The following is a 14,569-nucleotide window of genomic DNA, read 5'->3' as shown; positions in this document are numbered from 1 at the left end:
TTAACCGATTGTGGCAACTTCATTTTTACCACAGCATGTTGGAGGTTTTATCTGTTGTCTTGAAGTAATTTTTTGAAGTAATTTTTTGTTGTTGTTATTAGTACCTTGTGCCATTGAACATACTGCCAATATATCTTTTTTAAGACCCTTACCTTACGTCATTTTTAATGGTGGGGGTGGTAATTGGTTGGGGTGATATGGCTGGTGTGTGTGTGTTGGTTGCTGCAGATGGTTTTGTGCATTCCACAGTACCTCCCTTACCCCCACCCCCCCCCCCCCCGACCCCCGCCCCTTTTCCGCTCCTGCTTTCACGTGCGTGTGCTCCATGCCGGATGTCTTTGTTTTGGACGATTTTGAATTTTGTGCAGTTTTGCGTTTGTTCCATTTGTACATCTGACTTTTATGCAGATGGGTAACAGTGTAGAGTGCGTTTGTTCGCATGCGTCAAACTTCATTTCAATTAGCCCTCTTAACATAAACATGAAACGCATTTCTTAAGCAGAACATTTAGTTCAGCATTTAATGCAAAAGAATATTGTTGTTAAGAAAGACATTTTCATTACATTTCCATAAGCATAAAATGGATGCTGTTATCCAAGCCCATCATTGTCATTTATAATATTTTTTAATTTCTACAATCACATTCACTTGATTGCAAACATGAGCATTTGAACCAGCATGTCAACAATCTGCTGCTACGACCAGTTTCTAAATTAACGTTTGAAAAAAATATTGCTCACAAATACATTTTGTATTCTGTCTCTCCATCCATCAATCTGTCTCTTTGCACACCCATCTTGCATCTATACAGATCATATTTAGATAAACAAAATAGAACAGTACATATTTATAAGGACTGCTTAGTAAGTTAGTAAGAAAAATGCATACATAGGTCATTAACAATCATAATTAGAATGCTATATTTATCTAAATTAATCTGTTAAGCATAAATAACTAGAAGTCCAGGTGCTTCCCGCCTGCAGCCATTGTGCCACATCCTGAGCTCAGCAGTTTTGCAGATTCTGCCAGATCCTGTTTGCTTGAACGGCTCACTGTGTCTGACAAGTCTGGAGGCAAATGTAGTTGCTATTGCAGGAGAGATTAAAAAAAGAAAAAAGAAACAATTGTTAGCAACCATTTCAGATAACATGCACAACTATATGTTGTTGGATTACTTTCGAGTTATGCATGAATCATACATTATTCACTAATAACAGAGAATTTCCTTTAATTTAATGTTTAAAGCATGGTCAGTAGAAAACCTTTTTGGACAATGGTTGCTGCAAGTGAAAAGGTGAACAGCCATTACTCAACTGGATTAGGTAATCAAGTGAACCAGGAGATTACAAAGCTGATCACAAAAGCATATTTACAGCAGGGAAATTACCATCATGTATATTGACATGAGTTTGCTGCATTTCCAATAAAGCAACATTTTTCACCCACTAAAGATAGCTACAATATGGCACTCACTTGCCTGCCTTCATTTATTTAAAATCGTTCCACACCACAAACCCCATGAGAGTTCTGTATGAATTGACACATTTAAAGATACAGCACCACGAGTGACAACTCCAATTCAATATCTGAATTAAAATAGAGATCTATGCACAAATGTAGGTAGATGCATGGCCAATCCTCTTTATAAAATGTATAGAAAGGTGAGGTAGGTCTGTCAACTCCAGGTGAAATGGCCCTAGGGAGAAGGTTATGGGACACATACAAATCTATAAGAGGGAATGGATTGTTCACAGGTCTCTTACTTTTCTATTCAAGTAGGGGATGTCCATTTTTGTCAATTGCCACACAGTTCGTAATTGCTTTAGCATACAATTGACTATAAAACATTTCAACACGTTTTTTGAGCTCTTTGTAGTAATATGCTTTCAAATAGTCTGGATGGAATTAATTCTTCCATTATTCTCTTCTTTAGAACACTTTTAAGCTAGGGTTTGCATGGATTTTTACCATATTCCCGGAATGTTACATTAGTTCTAGAGAGTGAACATTCTACATATTGTGAATGTTTATTAATGTCATATTTTAATCAATGATCTCTCTGTTCAATGGTTTCTCTTTTCAGCCTATCTTCTTCATACAAGGCATCCTAAACTGTATTAAAGGTCTCCCAAGTCTTTTCCGGCTTGTCTCCTTCTATGTGTGTTTTCCTGCAACAAATGCCTCAAACCTATACTTTCAAACAGTCCCATAACACATAGATATGGTTAGCCGTTCCAGTTCCAGAGTCTATGAAACATGTAATGCAACTTTATTACAAAATGTGAATAATGTGACAAAAAGTGATTTAACCACCATATTTTGTGAGATTCAATGCAGTGCCTAAATTAGTTAATATGTTTACCCAGGCATGACCAAGTACAATTTCCTGAAGCCGAAGTCATCAAAGGAGAGAATCTCTGCTACCGATGTAGGGAGTAAATGAACAAGGAATACGTCGGAGGAACATCCTAACGAAAGAACGTTACCAGTTTGGTAAGTAACTTGTTCTTCGAAGGGATTGTGTCCTCCGACGAATTCCTTATCTTTAATAGACTCCCATTGCAGTAGTATATAGAGGAGGCGGGAGTAAAACTAAATGTTTCCCTTTAAAGATGCACAGAGTGCAACACAGCTTTTCCAAATTTCGTCTCCTGGCTAGAGGAGGAATCAAGACTGTAAAATTTGGTAAAAGTGTGTGCGGGCGACCATGTGGCAGCCGCACATATGTCCTTAATTGGAATGCCTCTTTGGAGAGCTGAAGAGGCTGCGATAACCCTGGTTGAATGAGCCCTAAGATGTTGGGGGGCTCTTTTTCTGCCAATGTATAGCATTCTATAATGGTTAAAATAATCCATCTTGAAATGGTTTGTTTTGTAATGGGCAAACCTAATTTGTGCCCTGCATACCCCACAAACAATTGGTCTGCTTGCCTGATCCTTGCAAGTCTGCTAATGTAAAAGCTTAAGGCATGCCTTGGATCCAGCCTGTGTAATCTCTCTTCCTCTTTCCCTGGATGGGGAGGAGGATAGAACGAGGGTAAAGTTATCTTTTGTGTGATGTGGAATTCTGAAACCACCTTTGGGAGAAAGGGAGAAAATTCGGCTTGACTTGTAGAACAACCTTATCTTTATGAAAGATTGTATGTGGAGGTTTGCAAGATAAGGCTTGTAATTCGCTCACTCTTCTGGCAGAAGTTAAAGCCACTAGAAAGATTGTTTTAAGAGTAAGAAACCTTAATGACCCACATTGGAACTTGAAAAGGAGTTGGAGGAAAAACATTAGTTAACCCTTTCAGAAATTGAATCACTAGGGGCAATTTGAAGTATTAAGGCTACTCTGCAGTGCGTTTGAAGATAGACAGCGCTGCAAGGTAGCCCTTGATTGTACCAACTTGAAGACCTGAATTAGCTAAATAAAGCAAAAAAGATAACACCATCAGTGTATTACATGAAAAGGGTTCAATATCTCTTCTCTACACCAGCTGCAAAATGTGTTCCAGCGGTATAAAGTCTTTGTTGCTGGCCTTCTGGCTGAAAGCAACACCTCCATTACGTCATCTGGGAGATCCCAATCCTTGTATCTTAGCCTTTCAGAAACCAGACGTGAAGGTTGAGGGTTTTGACATCTGGATGGAGAACATGACCTCCCTTCTGCGAGAGAAGATCCTCTCTTTGCGGAAGACGAATTGGAGGGCAGATGGACATGTCTAAAAGATCCGGGTACCATGTTCTCCTTGCCCAATCCGGGGCAATTAGGATCATGGGTTTCCGGAATCTTCTCAACCTCCTGATCATTTGAGGAATGACGGGGACTGGAGGAAACGCGTACAGAAGTGGAAACTCCCAGTCCACTACGAACGCGTCTCCCAGAGCTCCTCTCGGGAGAAATTCCCTTGAGCAATACTCATCGCACTTCCGGTTGATACTGGTGGCGAACAGATCCACTTGAGGAGTTCTCCAAAGGGCGAAGATCTGTTGAAGGACTTCCTGAGCTAATTCCCACGCGTGGGAGACTGTGTTCTGCCTGCTCAGAGCGTCCGCCATCAAGTTCTTCTCTTCGGCTAGGTGAACTACCCATAGAGAGATTCCTTCTCAAATTGCCCAGAACCAGAGCTGCATTGCCTCAGTGGCAGTGACCCTACGCCTCCTCTTTTGTTGAGGTAGTGCATGGCCACTGTGTTGTCTGTCATTATCAGGACATTCTTTCCCTGTACTGATGGCAGGAAAGCCTTGAGCACTAGTCTGATCGCTCTCAGCTCTAATAGGTTGATGTGTAGCCTGGACCCTGATGGAGACCAACGACCGCTGATGGTCAAGTCATTGGCATGGGCTCCCCACCCCGAGAGACATCAGTGACTACTGTCATCTCTGGCCATGGTTGCCAAAACTGTTCTCCTTTCAAGATGTTCTCCCGACAGGCCGTCGATGATACAGATTTGTGCGTCGAAGGTTCATGACGCTCTCGAGTATTTTTGTTTGCCGGGTTCAACGACTTGCAGCGTTTTCAGAGCTGTGTTTTGTGGGGCAGGTGACCCTTTCCGGGGAAATTGAAGAAGAGGAAGTGGGAGATCTATGGCGCCTCTTCTTAGAGTGTCTCGATCTCAAAGACTGATGGGAACCACTTTGAACCACTTTGAGATCTCGATCAGGAATGTTTCTTTTGATGGCGAGGAGAAGATTGTCTCGACTTAGCCGAGGAAACCTTTGAAGTGGTAGAAGTTTTAACACCCTTACCTCTTTCTAACTTCCCCTTACGCTCCTTCAAGGCTATCACCGTCATGGATATGCAGTCCTCACACTCTGAACACTGATGTTCTGATCCCAGGCACCACAAACAGATCCTGTGAGGATCCGTTAGAGACATCTTCTTTCCACAGCCTCGACATTTTTTAAAACCGGATTGTGGAGTTGATGGTTTGGATGAAGATGCCATCGTTAGAAAGTTAGATTTTCGAAGAATTATGAAGATTTTTTCAAAGAATGGAACTGAGTGTTATGTATCCGAGGCTCACGAAGCACAGAAAAATGGAACTGAGCAACGGACGCTGCATGAAACTATTTGTACCCATGTTGACATCTGCGCCGATATGGAGGCCTTCGAGGGACACCGACTCGAGGGACGTCGACGCGCAGCGCCCTCTACTGTGAAAAACATTTCCGAGGCCAGCAAGCTGGAAGTGAATTTATCAAAGATAAGGAATACGTCGGAGGACACAATCCCTTCGAAAGTGCAGTTAGGTTGCGTGACAATCACTCAACTATAGCTACATTGGGAGCAAATTGGCAGATCCACAACTAATTAATACAGCGTCTGGCTTTATCTGCCCAACCTGTATCCTCTGTCTACTATCCTCTATATAGCCTCTCTCCATGTCGTTCTCAGTGTACAACGCTCAGTTGCTTCACAGCTAGATATACACTTTACATAAAAACAGAACATACAGCACATACACAAGAGGTGAATTACTACTTGGAGACATGCTTATCCATAAACAAAAGGTACATTTTTTTAAATGATTTCTTATTAGAGGAGTAGGAAGAGTAGGTCATGAATTTGTATTTAAAATCCCACTGGCGTCCATGAGACCTAGAACACATTTAAACAAATTCGACAACTTTCCATCCTTCAGATTTCGAACTACATTTCTGAGGCTTTGGTGTAAAGTAGAGGTCAAGAGATAAACTGACATTTTCCACCATAACCACCAGATTAATCCCCTTGCTATCTGTGATGACCTCTGCAATATCTGAACAACAGTGGAGGAGTGCAGGGAGGATAGATAAACGTTGGCTGCACTCAAAATTGTACCATTAACTTCTATCTTGGTGATTATCAGTGGCCTGATAAATCTGCGAGAATTTGCACGGCCAGCAGTTTGTCTTTCCTTAGACAAGACACTCACCCAACAAGTTTTGCTGTCAGGGAAAAAAAACTTCAACCCACAATCACAACAATTTACCAGTTTATTGCTTTGTCCGAGGTTTTGGGTAAATGTGATAACTATGTTCTTCCGGTATTTTCTCTCAATCAGGATGTAAACCCCATTTAAATGTTATGATTACATTTCAGTTTGGACATGTTTCACCCGCAGCACTTGCACCATGAAAGTTTCATATTGGTAATAGCAGTGACTCTATTGTTTTGGTTAATAGGTGGTGCTTTATTGGAACCTATAAGGCAAAAGCAATGGCATGGAGTTTGGAAAGCAGAGGATACCAATGGTGGATTGCTAAACTGCTGCACCTGTTCTGTGCCATCCTTTCTGATATTTCCACACTCGTAGCTAATTTGTTATGAACATTGGCCATTCTGTATTGCCAATTTCTGCTTTCACTCTTTCCATGGAAAGAGGGCTAGCTGAAGGTGTTTTAGAAATATTTTTCTGAGAATTTAAAGTAATAATTTATAAACACCTCTAAAATAATTTTCATTCTCCTGCAGGAATTGTATGGCTCCCATGGGCCATAGGAATGGTTTTTAATTGCCTTCCTATGTTGGACAAAAAAGACCACCATGTCTTAAACGAACAGGAAAATGCCGAGAGCCTTTTGTAGAGGAAGGGATACTTTACACTGCAGAAGCCTGCACAGAATATTTTTCAGTTGGTGACAAGCATGTATTTCTGCGTTTTCCCTGGCACAATTGTATGCACACAAGCAAAATTGAATGTAAATGTTTTTCAACACTTGTAAAATGATGTTGAGTCACCAACAGGCGTTTTTTGTAATTTTTGAAAAGACTATCTTGGCCCTCTTAAATAAGGCATGTTTTCTATGCCTAACCCGGGACTGAAGAGGTCCACTAGAAAAACAAAACAAATGCCTAGAGCTATGCAGGGGCCTTCCCTACCATGCAGAAACCTCAATAATTTTACAAACTCATAATCATTAATTTTACATACTGCTCATACAAAAATATATAACAAATACTAAAATTTTACATAGCTTTCTATGTCCCATCAGTACAAGAGGACCTGTCAAAGATAGATGGTGAGAGGGGTTGGAGTGTATGTATTTGATGGCGGACTTCTCCCTGACTTAGATTCACACTGTGAGCGCCTATGGTGCTGCCATGTGTATGCATGCCTATTGTCTGAGAAGGACTGCTTTTGTGTTTGTATGCCTAAGTGAGTGTTTGGTGGGCGTCCAGGGGTGGACTGGACACCAAATGAGCACTGGTAATAATTTTCAAAGTGGCCCCTGCGAGCAATTGGAAGGCATCCTCACTTCTTTCCCCAATATATGCTCCTCTGAAGAGGCCAGTGGAAGACTGTCGGTTTCGGATCCTGACCCTAGGGGTGGATATGCAAGGAAAGATCACCTGGGTGGAGGAGACTTGGGGAGTGGAGATGAGGCACTGTTGAGTGAGACATGGTATCCCCCATTTCCCTTTTCCAATGAACCCAATATCCCCCAGGCCTTTGTGGGGTACTCTCAGTCCCTTCCCTATCATTTCTACACAATTCCCCAGTAGATATCAATCAGGTACTGGGGCGAGGAAGAGACCACAGAGATATGCATCCTCCTTTTAATAACTCTTACATACACGGACATCACTATGGTACTGAGACGAAGAAGAGGCATCAAACACAGAAGAAAGACTGTTGTTTGGCACTGAGCGGTCTAGTCTTTCTGACATCGTAATTGCTGCCAGGAACTTTAAATCAAGGAGGCGATGGCAAGAAGGAGACTTCTGTTTCCCTGTGAGAACACGGTGGGACAAGAGAAGAGAATGGAGACCCAGAGAGGCTGCAGCCACGGAGGAGCAGGAACTGGAGAGAAGCCAGATCAGATCAGGACTCGCGAGCAAGCTGGGAGAAGTGGAACCAGCATTGTAGAAAGCTGCAGAGACGTCAGAACTAGTGAGAAGCTACCTAAGGATTTGCAGCTGCAGGAAAGCGAGGCCAGCGCTTACAGGTACACTGGGCGAAGCAGTAGGGTGAAGCGAAGTCTGTTGGGGAGGTGCCCGAGGCCGTGAAAGGTGGCGCAAGGCAGAGAGAGCCTAAGGAGGCTTGCCAGCGCCATACAGAAGCCGGCCAACACATTAATGGAAACCAGAGAGTCAGCCCAGAAGGCAGGGGGGCCCCGGCCTGTCGAGTGAACACAGAAGTTGGCAAAGCACATAAGTAAAGGTCCGAAGCCAGACGACCAAGAACCAATAAAGAGGGGCATTATTAAAAGCGCAGTTATCAATGAAAGGAATGAATGATTGTAATTAACATTTTTTCTAGAAGCGAAAAGGCAAAGAGGCATTGCCAATACTCGTGAGCATTTTTACGAGATGCATGTTATTATTGAAAGGAATGAATGGTTGTAACAAACATTGCAAAGAGGCAAATAAGCATTACCAAGAAGCACGGACCACTGAATACGTTTCCTAGCAGGAGAGTGCACTGGGAAGCTTACTACAGTTTATATGAAGGAGCAATAACAGATACTGAGTTTCCTGGCAGGAGAGTGTACTGGGTAGTGTATACTGGTCTTTGTAAGCAAAAGCCACAAGTGAATGGTGATAAAGCAAGATATAACAAAGTATCGAGGATATGTGAATGAACATTCAGTCAAGCCTTATTGAAAAGCTGAAAATGTGGCTTAATGAATCTGAAAACAAGCCAAGTAAGGTGTACTTGTTGCGTGACCTGTAATGGGTAGACCGTGTGGTCAAACAACTGCTCCCAGACCGAGTACATCCACCTAATGAGAAGCCACTTTTGTGATTGAATCAAAGAAGATACATGTGAACTGAAAGTAAGGAATTGAACTTCATAACTTTGTGAAAGGTGACTAAACTAGAAGAGCTGGGGAGGATCCCCAGGAATTGAGAGATCTGGAGATTGTTTTGTTTGAGAACTTTGAGAGACTTGAATGCATGCGGAAGGGAACCCCTATCTGATAACGTGAGCTACTTCAACTTTGGGGAAGGGAAAATCCTTTTCCATCCTAGAATTGGAAGTATCTCTGAACTTTTATTTGAACACTTTTCATTTGATGCTGACATCCCTACACATTGTATACAGTTAGATCTGAGGGTAAGTATAGGTTTTGGACACAGACAAATATTTGCTTCGGACTTCCTGATATAGACTATCATTAGTTTCATTTAGGTAGGGAAACCCCATGTTAGCATAGGGCAAGGTAGGCCTTTTTTTTAACCCCAAGCTTTGGTTAATAAAAGGGTGTGTCCCAAAATACTACTCAGTTGTCTGTGGCTACTTCATGATGCCTTCACATCCCACATTACACATTTTCAGCATGTCCAACCCTTTTCCTATGAGAACATTTTAAAATAAAATAGGTAACCAAACAAAAGTGGTCCAGGGTGCAGTGGCCCACCAGGAAATTACCAGAGTTCTCTCTAGGCGAGTCCACCCCTGTGTGTATCTATGCCCCTGGGTGAGAGCATTTTGGTGCCTGCATGTGTGCCCCCGTTGGTGCATTTGCGTGGGTCTACTGCTTGTGTGCTCCAACGTTGGTAAAATACAGACTAGGGATGTTGGCAAAGATTGATTATTCACATTGAGCCTCTCTTGGTAGTGCTTGGCACAGTTAAAAATGTGTTTTTTGTAAACAAATAAATTGCAGGCTGTAGTTCAGCTACCATTCAGAAAACCATTAATAATGCAAAAAGAAAATAGAGAGATTCAGGTGAACGATTTGTCAAAAATATAGTTTGGCGCAGCCTCACCAGAAAAGCTTTTGGGTTTAAGGGAGGCAAGAATGGAACAAAAGGCAGTTCAATACATGAACTAACGGAATCCATCAAGGAGCTATGGTTAAGAAGTGGCTCAGATTTGGAAGTATTCGGGTAATCTGGCCAGCTGCCCATTTTACATAAAAAGGCTCATGGAGAAAATCCTGGGGGAGCTACAAATTCGAAGCAGCACTTGAGGCTTGGATCATTGTTGCCATCAAAGCTTTTTCAGTGGGGTATTGCCCAAATCCGATGGCCAGTTCTCATCATCTTGGACCCTTGTGTTCCTAGGGCTAGTATTTTGTTTAGTATAGTGCATCATGCGTTCCTGACTTGTTCAACGCTACATGGTGTTACATGGTGTTGCGGGAATGGCGGATTATTTTTATCACTATTATATGCAATGGCCCTACTACATTAAGATTCATTTTCAAAATAAGACTTCATTTGTCACATCACATTGGAGTCATCTGATGCTCAATTTAAAAATATAAAAATCGGATGTAAAGAACAAAAACAATTATAAGGGAACAATCCCAACAAATACAACAGGAAATATCTTACAGACCTATGGTTCATAAATGCAATGCCTTTTCCGGTCATGCCTTTGAAAAAACAATTGTTTTAGGGTCGATTTTCCTCGTTTTAAAGATCACCGCAGCAAGTGTTCAACTGTCAATATACGACATGCTCCCTGAAACTGCCATGCACTACGGCAGAGAATAAAATGCTAATTTAACAGGTTATAAAGTATGAATGGCTACAAAAATATAAGTGGTAGTAGTTATTTTTCAAGTCAATCGTGAACATTTCCACAAACTTGAAAGTAAAAAAGCATTACATTTACAGGAAGTTCTTTAAAAAGAGAAAAGGTGATTTATTAGAAGTAAAACGCATTGATCAAGTCAATGTTTGTTATGGTGTCATCACTAAAATGCGATCTAGTGTGGAGGTCTTCCAAAATTAGCATATGTGGAAACTTGTATTTGTACAGAACGCAGTGGTTAGTTGGGTATTTGGGCTCTCTAAACAATACCCTTCATCACAACTTCTAGAGTTAAGTGGGCAGCGAGGGTCCTTCTTTTATTGGATACAACGATAGGAGTGACTGTTGGAAAAGCTTGAATTGAGAAGCGTTTCTAGGGGGGGGCTATATATCTTTTGGTTGTAGCCCCGGATGGAATCTCAGGAGCAACAGCCAAAAGACTAGCTAGCCCCCAGTCCCAACAGTTCCGACATCAGTTTAGCCCCGGCTCTTTTCCAGACCTAGCAACTCCCCTGAGAAGGACTACTGGCAATTGAGGTGGACAGCCTTCCATTCCATCATTTTTCAGCGTGCTATCCAATTTACCAACGAGGAATATACACACATTGTACTTTTTCACCACCCCAAAAGGTGAGTCCATCCTGAGCTGCTAGGTCACATCTCACCTGAATGAGTGCCAACAGTGAGGTGTTGCTTTGGACTCACGGCAGAGCAAGCTCAGAGCCCAGTTCCATGCATTCACGTGCCACTTAGGGTCACTTAGCAACAATAAAGGCGGATGGTGGCAAAAGCTTGGATATGAACAGAGTACAGACATGGAATGTGCAAATTCGGCAGGATGGGTGAAAAAGATCTAAGGTACCAAATGTTCCATTATGATCTTCATTTATTTAAAAAAAAAGTTTCTGTAAATGTGCTGCTTTTTTGCTGGCGACTAAAAACGGCAGCAGTGACATCCCCATTTTATTTTTTTTATTATTTTTCAGTGGCCAGTGTTTTTGGCGCCAGCATAAATAAAGTGACAAAAGTCCAATCATGGGAAACATACCTCACACTGCGGCACGGTCATGAGTTGCGTATCGCCCTGCACCTGGCTGTAACAGGCGCTGGCGATTGGTTTCCTTTTCTGTGCATTCCTATGCGCCTCCCATTTTACAATTTGGGATGCGCATTGGAATGTGCAGAGACCGTCCCTGATTTGTGACGTTGTGCAATGGGGGTGGAAAAGGACATCGGAATTCAGACGCACTTGGTGCGTAGGACTATTTGTTTTGGTGCAAGTGATGCGTGGCGCCAGCACATCTCACCTCGTGTGGCAAATTATCTTTCATAATCTGGCATATTGGCTTGAACTGCACGTTTACAGGATAAACAGCCGACACTGATGCCATAACGTAGGGGAACAGAAACCTAAATATTCTTGGGGTACAATTCTTATGGACTGTGTACTGTAGAAGCTGTGAAGTACTATTTGTTTTTCTCGAAACCATATTGTATAAATCATACTAGAAATGTGTGTGTGCAACCGATATGTACTTAATGTGGTTTGTGAAATTTGAGTCATACGTTCCTAAAACTGAGATGTTCCTTTGCACCAACAATTAGTTACCAACTATCCAGGATTACATAGGGACACTGCACATTCAACTCTCGCTCCCTGGATCCCTAATAGTTCACAATTTAGCCGGCATCTACTCTTTTCAAAGTAGTCGAGGGTTTCTAGAGGGAGGTGTGCATAAAATCTGCACACATTGGTGTCAAATTTCATAATCCCGAGGATTAGGGCTAACAGTAAATTGCCACCTTTCCTCACAATTCCATAGATTTGCGATTTAAAAATGTAGTATACAAATACTATATGTTCAGTTTTAGCAATAAACACTTAAGGATGATACTTATTTGCGCACACAATGTTATTTTTTGATACCTTAACTTCATTACTAAATCACCAGTTTCTATTTTTAGTGTACATGCACACTAGGATTGGAAGTGTTATTGGTCTTTTTAGAATCCAACAATATGCTTACAAATGTTGACATTACTGGGTCATCTCACAGCAGTGTAATGGCAACCTTTCCTCTAGTAACCATAAAATCACTGACAATGCATTTTGCACTGAACTTGTAGCATGCTGTACAGTCCTGTGCCTTTCACCAGCATCAAAAATAAGTCATAACAATGTTTTACTATGCCACTGACTAAAGTAGCTATTTTTGATATTTAGCTTCCTGTGATAACGCACACATGCCTTTCTTCATTTAGCTACTTGCAAAATGGTGAGAGTACCTGGGCATGCAATGGCAAAACCTGCCACGGTTCCATGCGAAATGACTGCATTCAAAAACTTTCAAGACCAAAAGACCGATTTAGAATAACTGCATTTCTTTTGCTCGAAAAGACTAAAGAAACTGTTCATATTTCAGTTTATTTCATATTTATATACTATTTTGTGGCTTTTGTTTCAATCTATTTGTTTAAAAATAAATTAAATGAAAAGTTATGGTTTGTTCTTGCTACTTCGATGGGGCAGAGTAATCAATTTTCCCTTGACAGGCCCTGCCCAGAGTGTGCCAGGCATGCCCGGCCTGATTTCGTTTGACAGATTGCAACTGTCAAATCCAAGATGGTGGGCGCATTGGGATGACACCTCAAAGCCTCAGGTGACTCGGGTGGGGGGATCTGGTTGCAGGGGACGGGGCTCACGGCGGTATTCCAAATTCAATATTTTCACTTTGTAACCCCATCCTGGTGGGATGTATTAGAAGTAGGGGGGTTTCACCCCCCAAACCCCACTTCTTAAGCCGCCACCTTGCTCCCCACCAAAGCATTCCTCTTCCCCATAACCACACGCAAACCCCAACACAGACATGCTGACCACACACAAACATACACTCACACATACATTATCACTCACCTGAAGGTGGCCAAGGGAATACAAATGTTTGGCTTTTACCTTGATTCCACCCTCTCCTTAGCCAAACAAGTAAGCTCCATGGCCTCTGCCACAGCCTACACATGTAAGTTGATCAGAACTGGTAAAGCATTTCTCTCAGATGACAACTGCATTACCTTGGCAAGAGCTCTGATCCTATCAAGGCTCGACTATTGCAATGCATTACACATTGGGGCCAACAAATCTATCATCCAAAAAATCCAATTCTTGCAAAATAATGCACTAGGAGCTGCCCTTGGAGTGCCCAAAAGGTCACATATATCGGCAATAAGACGCCAAAACAACTGGCTCTCTACCCTCAACAAAATTCAATTAAAAACTGCCTCCCTAACTCACAAGACACTGAACAACGCTGCCCCCAGCTATCTCATGAACAGGTTTCAAAGAAGAATCTCCAACAGACCCACAAGACTTAACTCCAACTCCATCACCATCCCTAGATTCAAACTCTCTAAGGTTGGTGGAAATAGCTTCCACGTCAAAGCTGCCCAACTGTGGAACTCCTTACCACACCACATTAGAGAAGATCAATCTTACCCTAAATTGAGTCTAAGTTACATCATCAAGCTTAAATCGAAAGACCTCTAATGTCCGTAAATACACTTCCATCCACTAGGACTACACCCTCGAATCCTTGCACTCTCTCCAGTATATTTGCCTGTACCCGACTGTATCCCAGCTGCCCCAACCTTACATTTATATCCCTTTTATAATGTAATGTTTGCCTTTGTTTACTCCTTTGCACTGCCCTTTCCTCTCTGTGTTCCTCAACTGCACTATTGTTTGCTTGTACTGCCATTTCTGTAACCTGTTAACTAAGCTTTGCATTAACTTATTACCTGTAACTACTGCGCCCCTGGGTCTGGTGCGCATTACAAATGAATAAATTAAACTCGGTCTCCCGTGACTGCTCTTCCTGGCCCTGACTAGCCCGCCAGCGCCTGCATGCACTCGTGTGCAGCACGGGGGTGACACCTCGATTCAGAAAGACCACTCTTTGCGATCACAGCGCAGTCTTTCTAAATGTGTCTTTTTTTCTATTCGAATAGAAAAATACATTTTCACTTAATAACATTAAAAGACCGCAATGTTTTTTCTTGTCATGTGCACACACTCAATTAAACGTCACTGACTCATTGCTGTATTTGATTCCATGTTAA

The 14,569-nt window shown here is 42.0% G+C and overlaps 1 protein-coding gene across 3 annotated transcripts in view; it reads right to left on the bottom strand.

Annotated features, from left to right (window-relative positions):
* Positions 1 to 490: 490 nt before the first annotated feature.
* The window catches only part of ELP4 (elongator acetyltransferase complex subunit 4), a 1,964,259-nt gene continuing 1,950,180 nt past the window's right edge, over positions 491 to 14,569 (bottom strand). For all 3 annotated transcript variants that reach the window (XM_069623546.1, XM_069623547.1, XM_069623545.1), the window contains one exon: positions 491 to 1,086. In XM_069623546.1, the coding sequence (XP_069479647.1) occupies positions 955 to 1,086 (132 nt within the window). In that variant the 3' untranslated portion in view covers positions 491 to 954. The remainder of the gene's footprint in view (positions 1,087 to 14,569) is intronic.

This window comes from Ambystoma mexicanum, chromosome 11 (genome assembly GCF_040938575.1).
Source record: "Ambystoma mexicanum isolate Mex_15411 chromosome 11, UKY_AmexF1_1, whole genome shotgun sequence".
Classification (NCBI taxonomy): Eukaryota; Metazoa; Chordata; class Amphibia; order Caudata; family Ambystomatidae; genus Ambystoma; species Ambystoma mexicanum.
The sequence above is the reverse complement of the archived record's forward strand: the minus strand, read 5'-3'. Positions and strand labels throughout refer to the sequence as shown.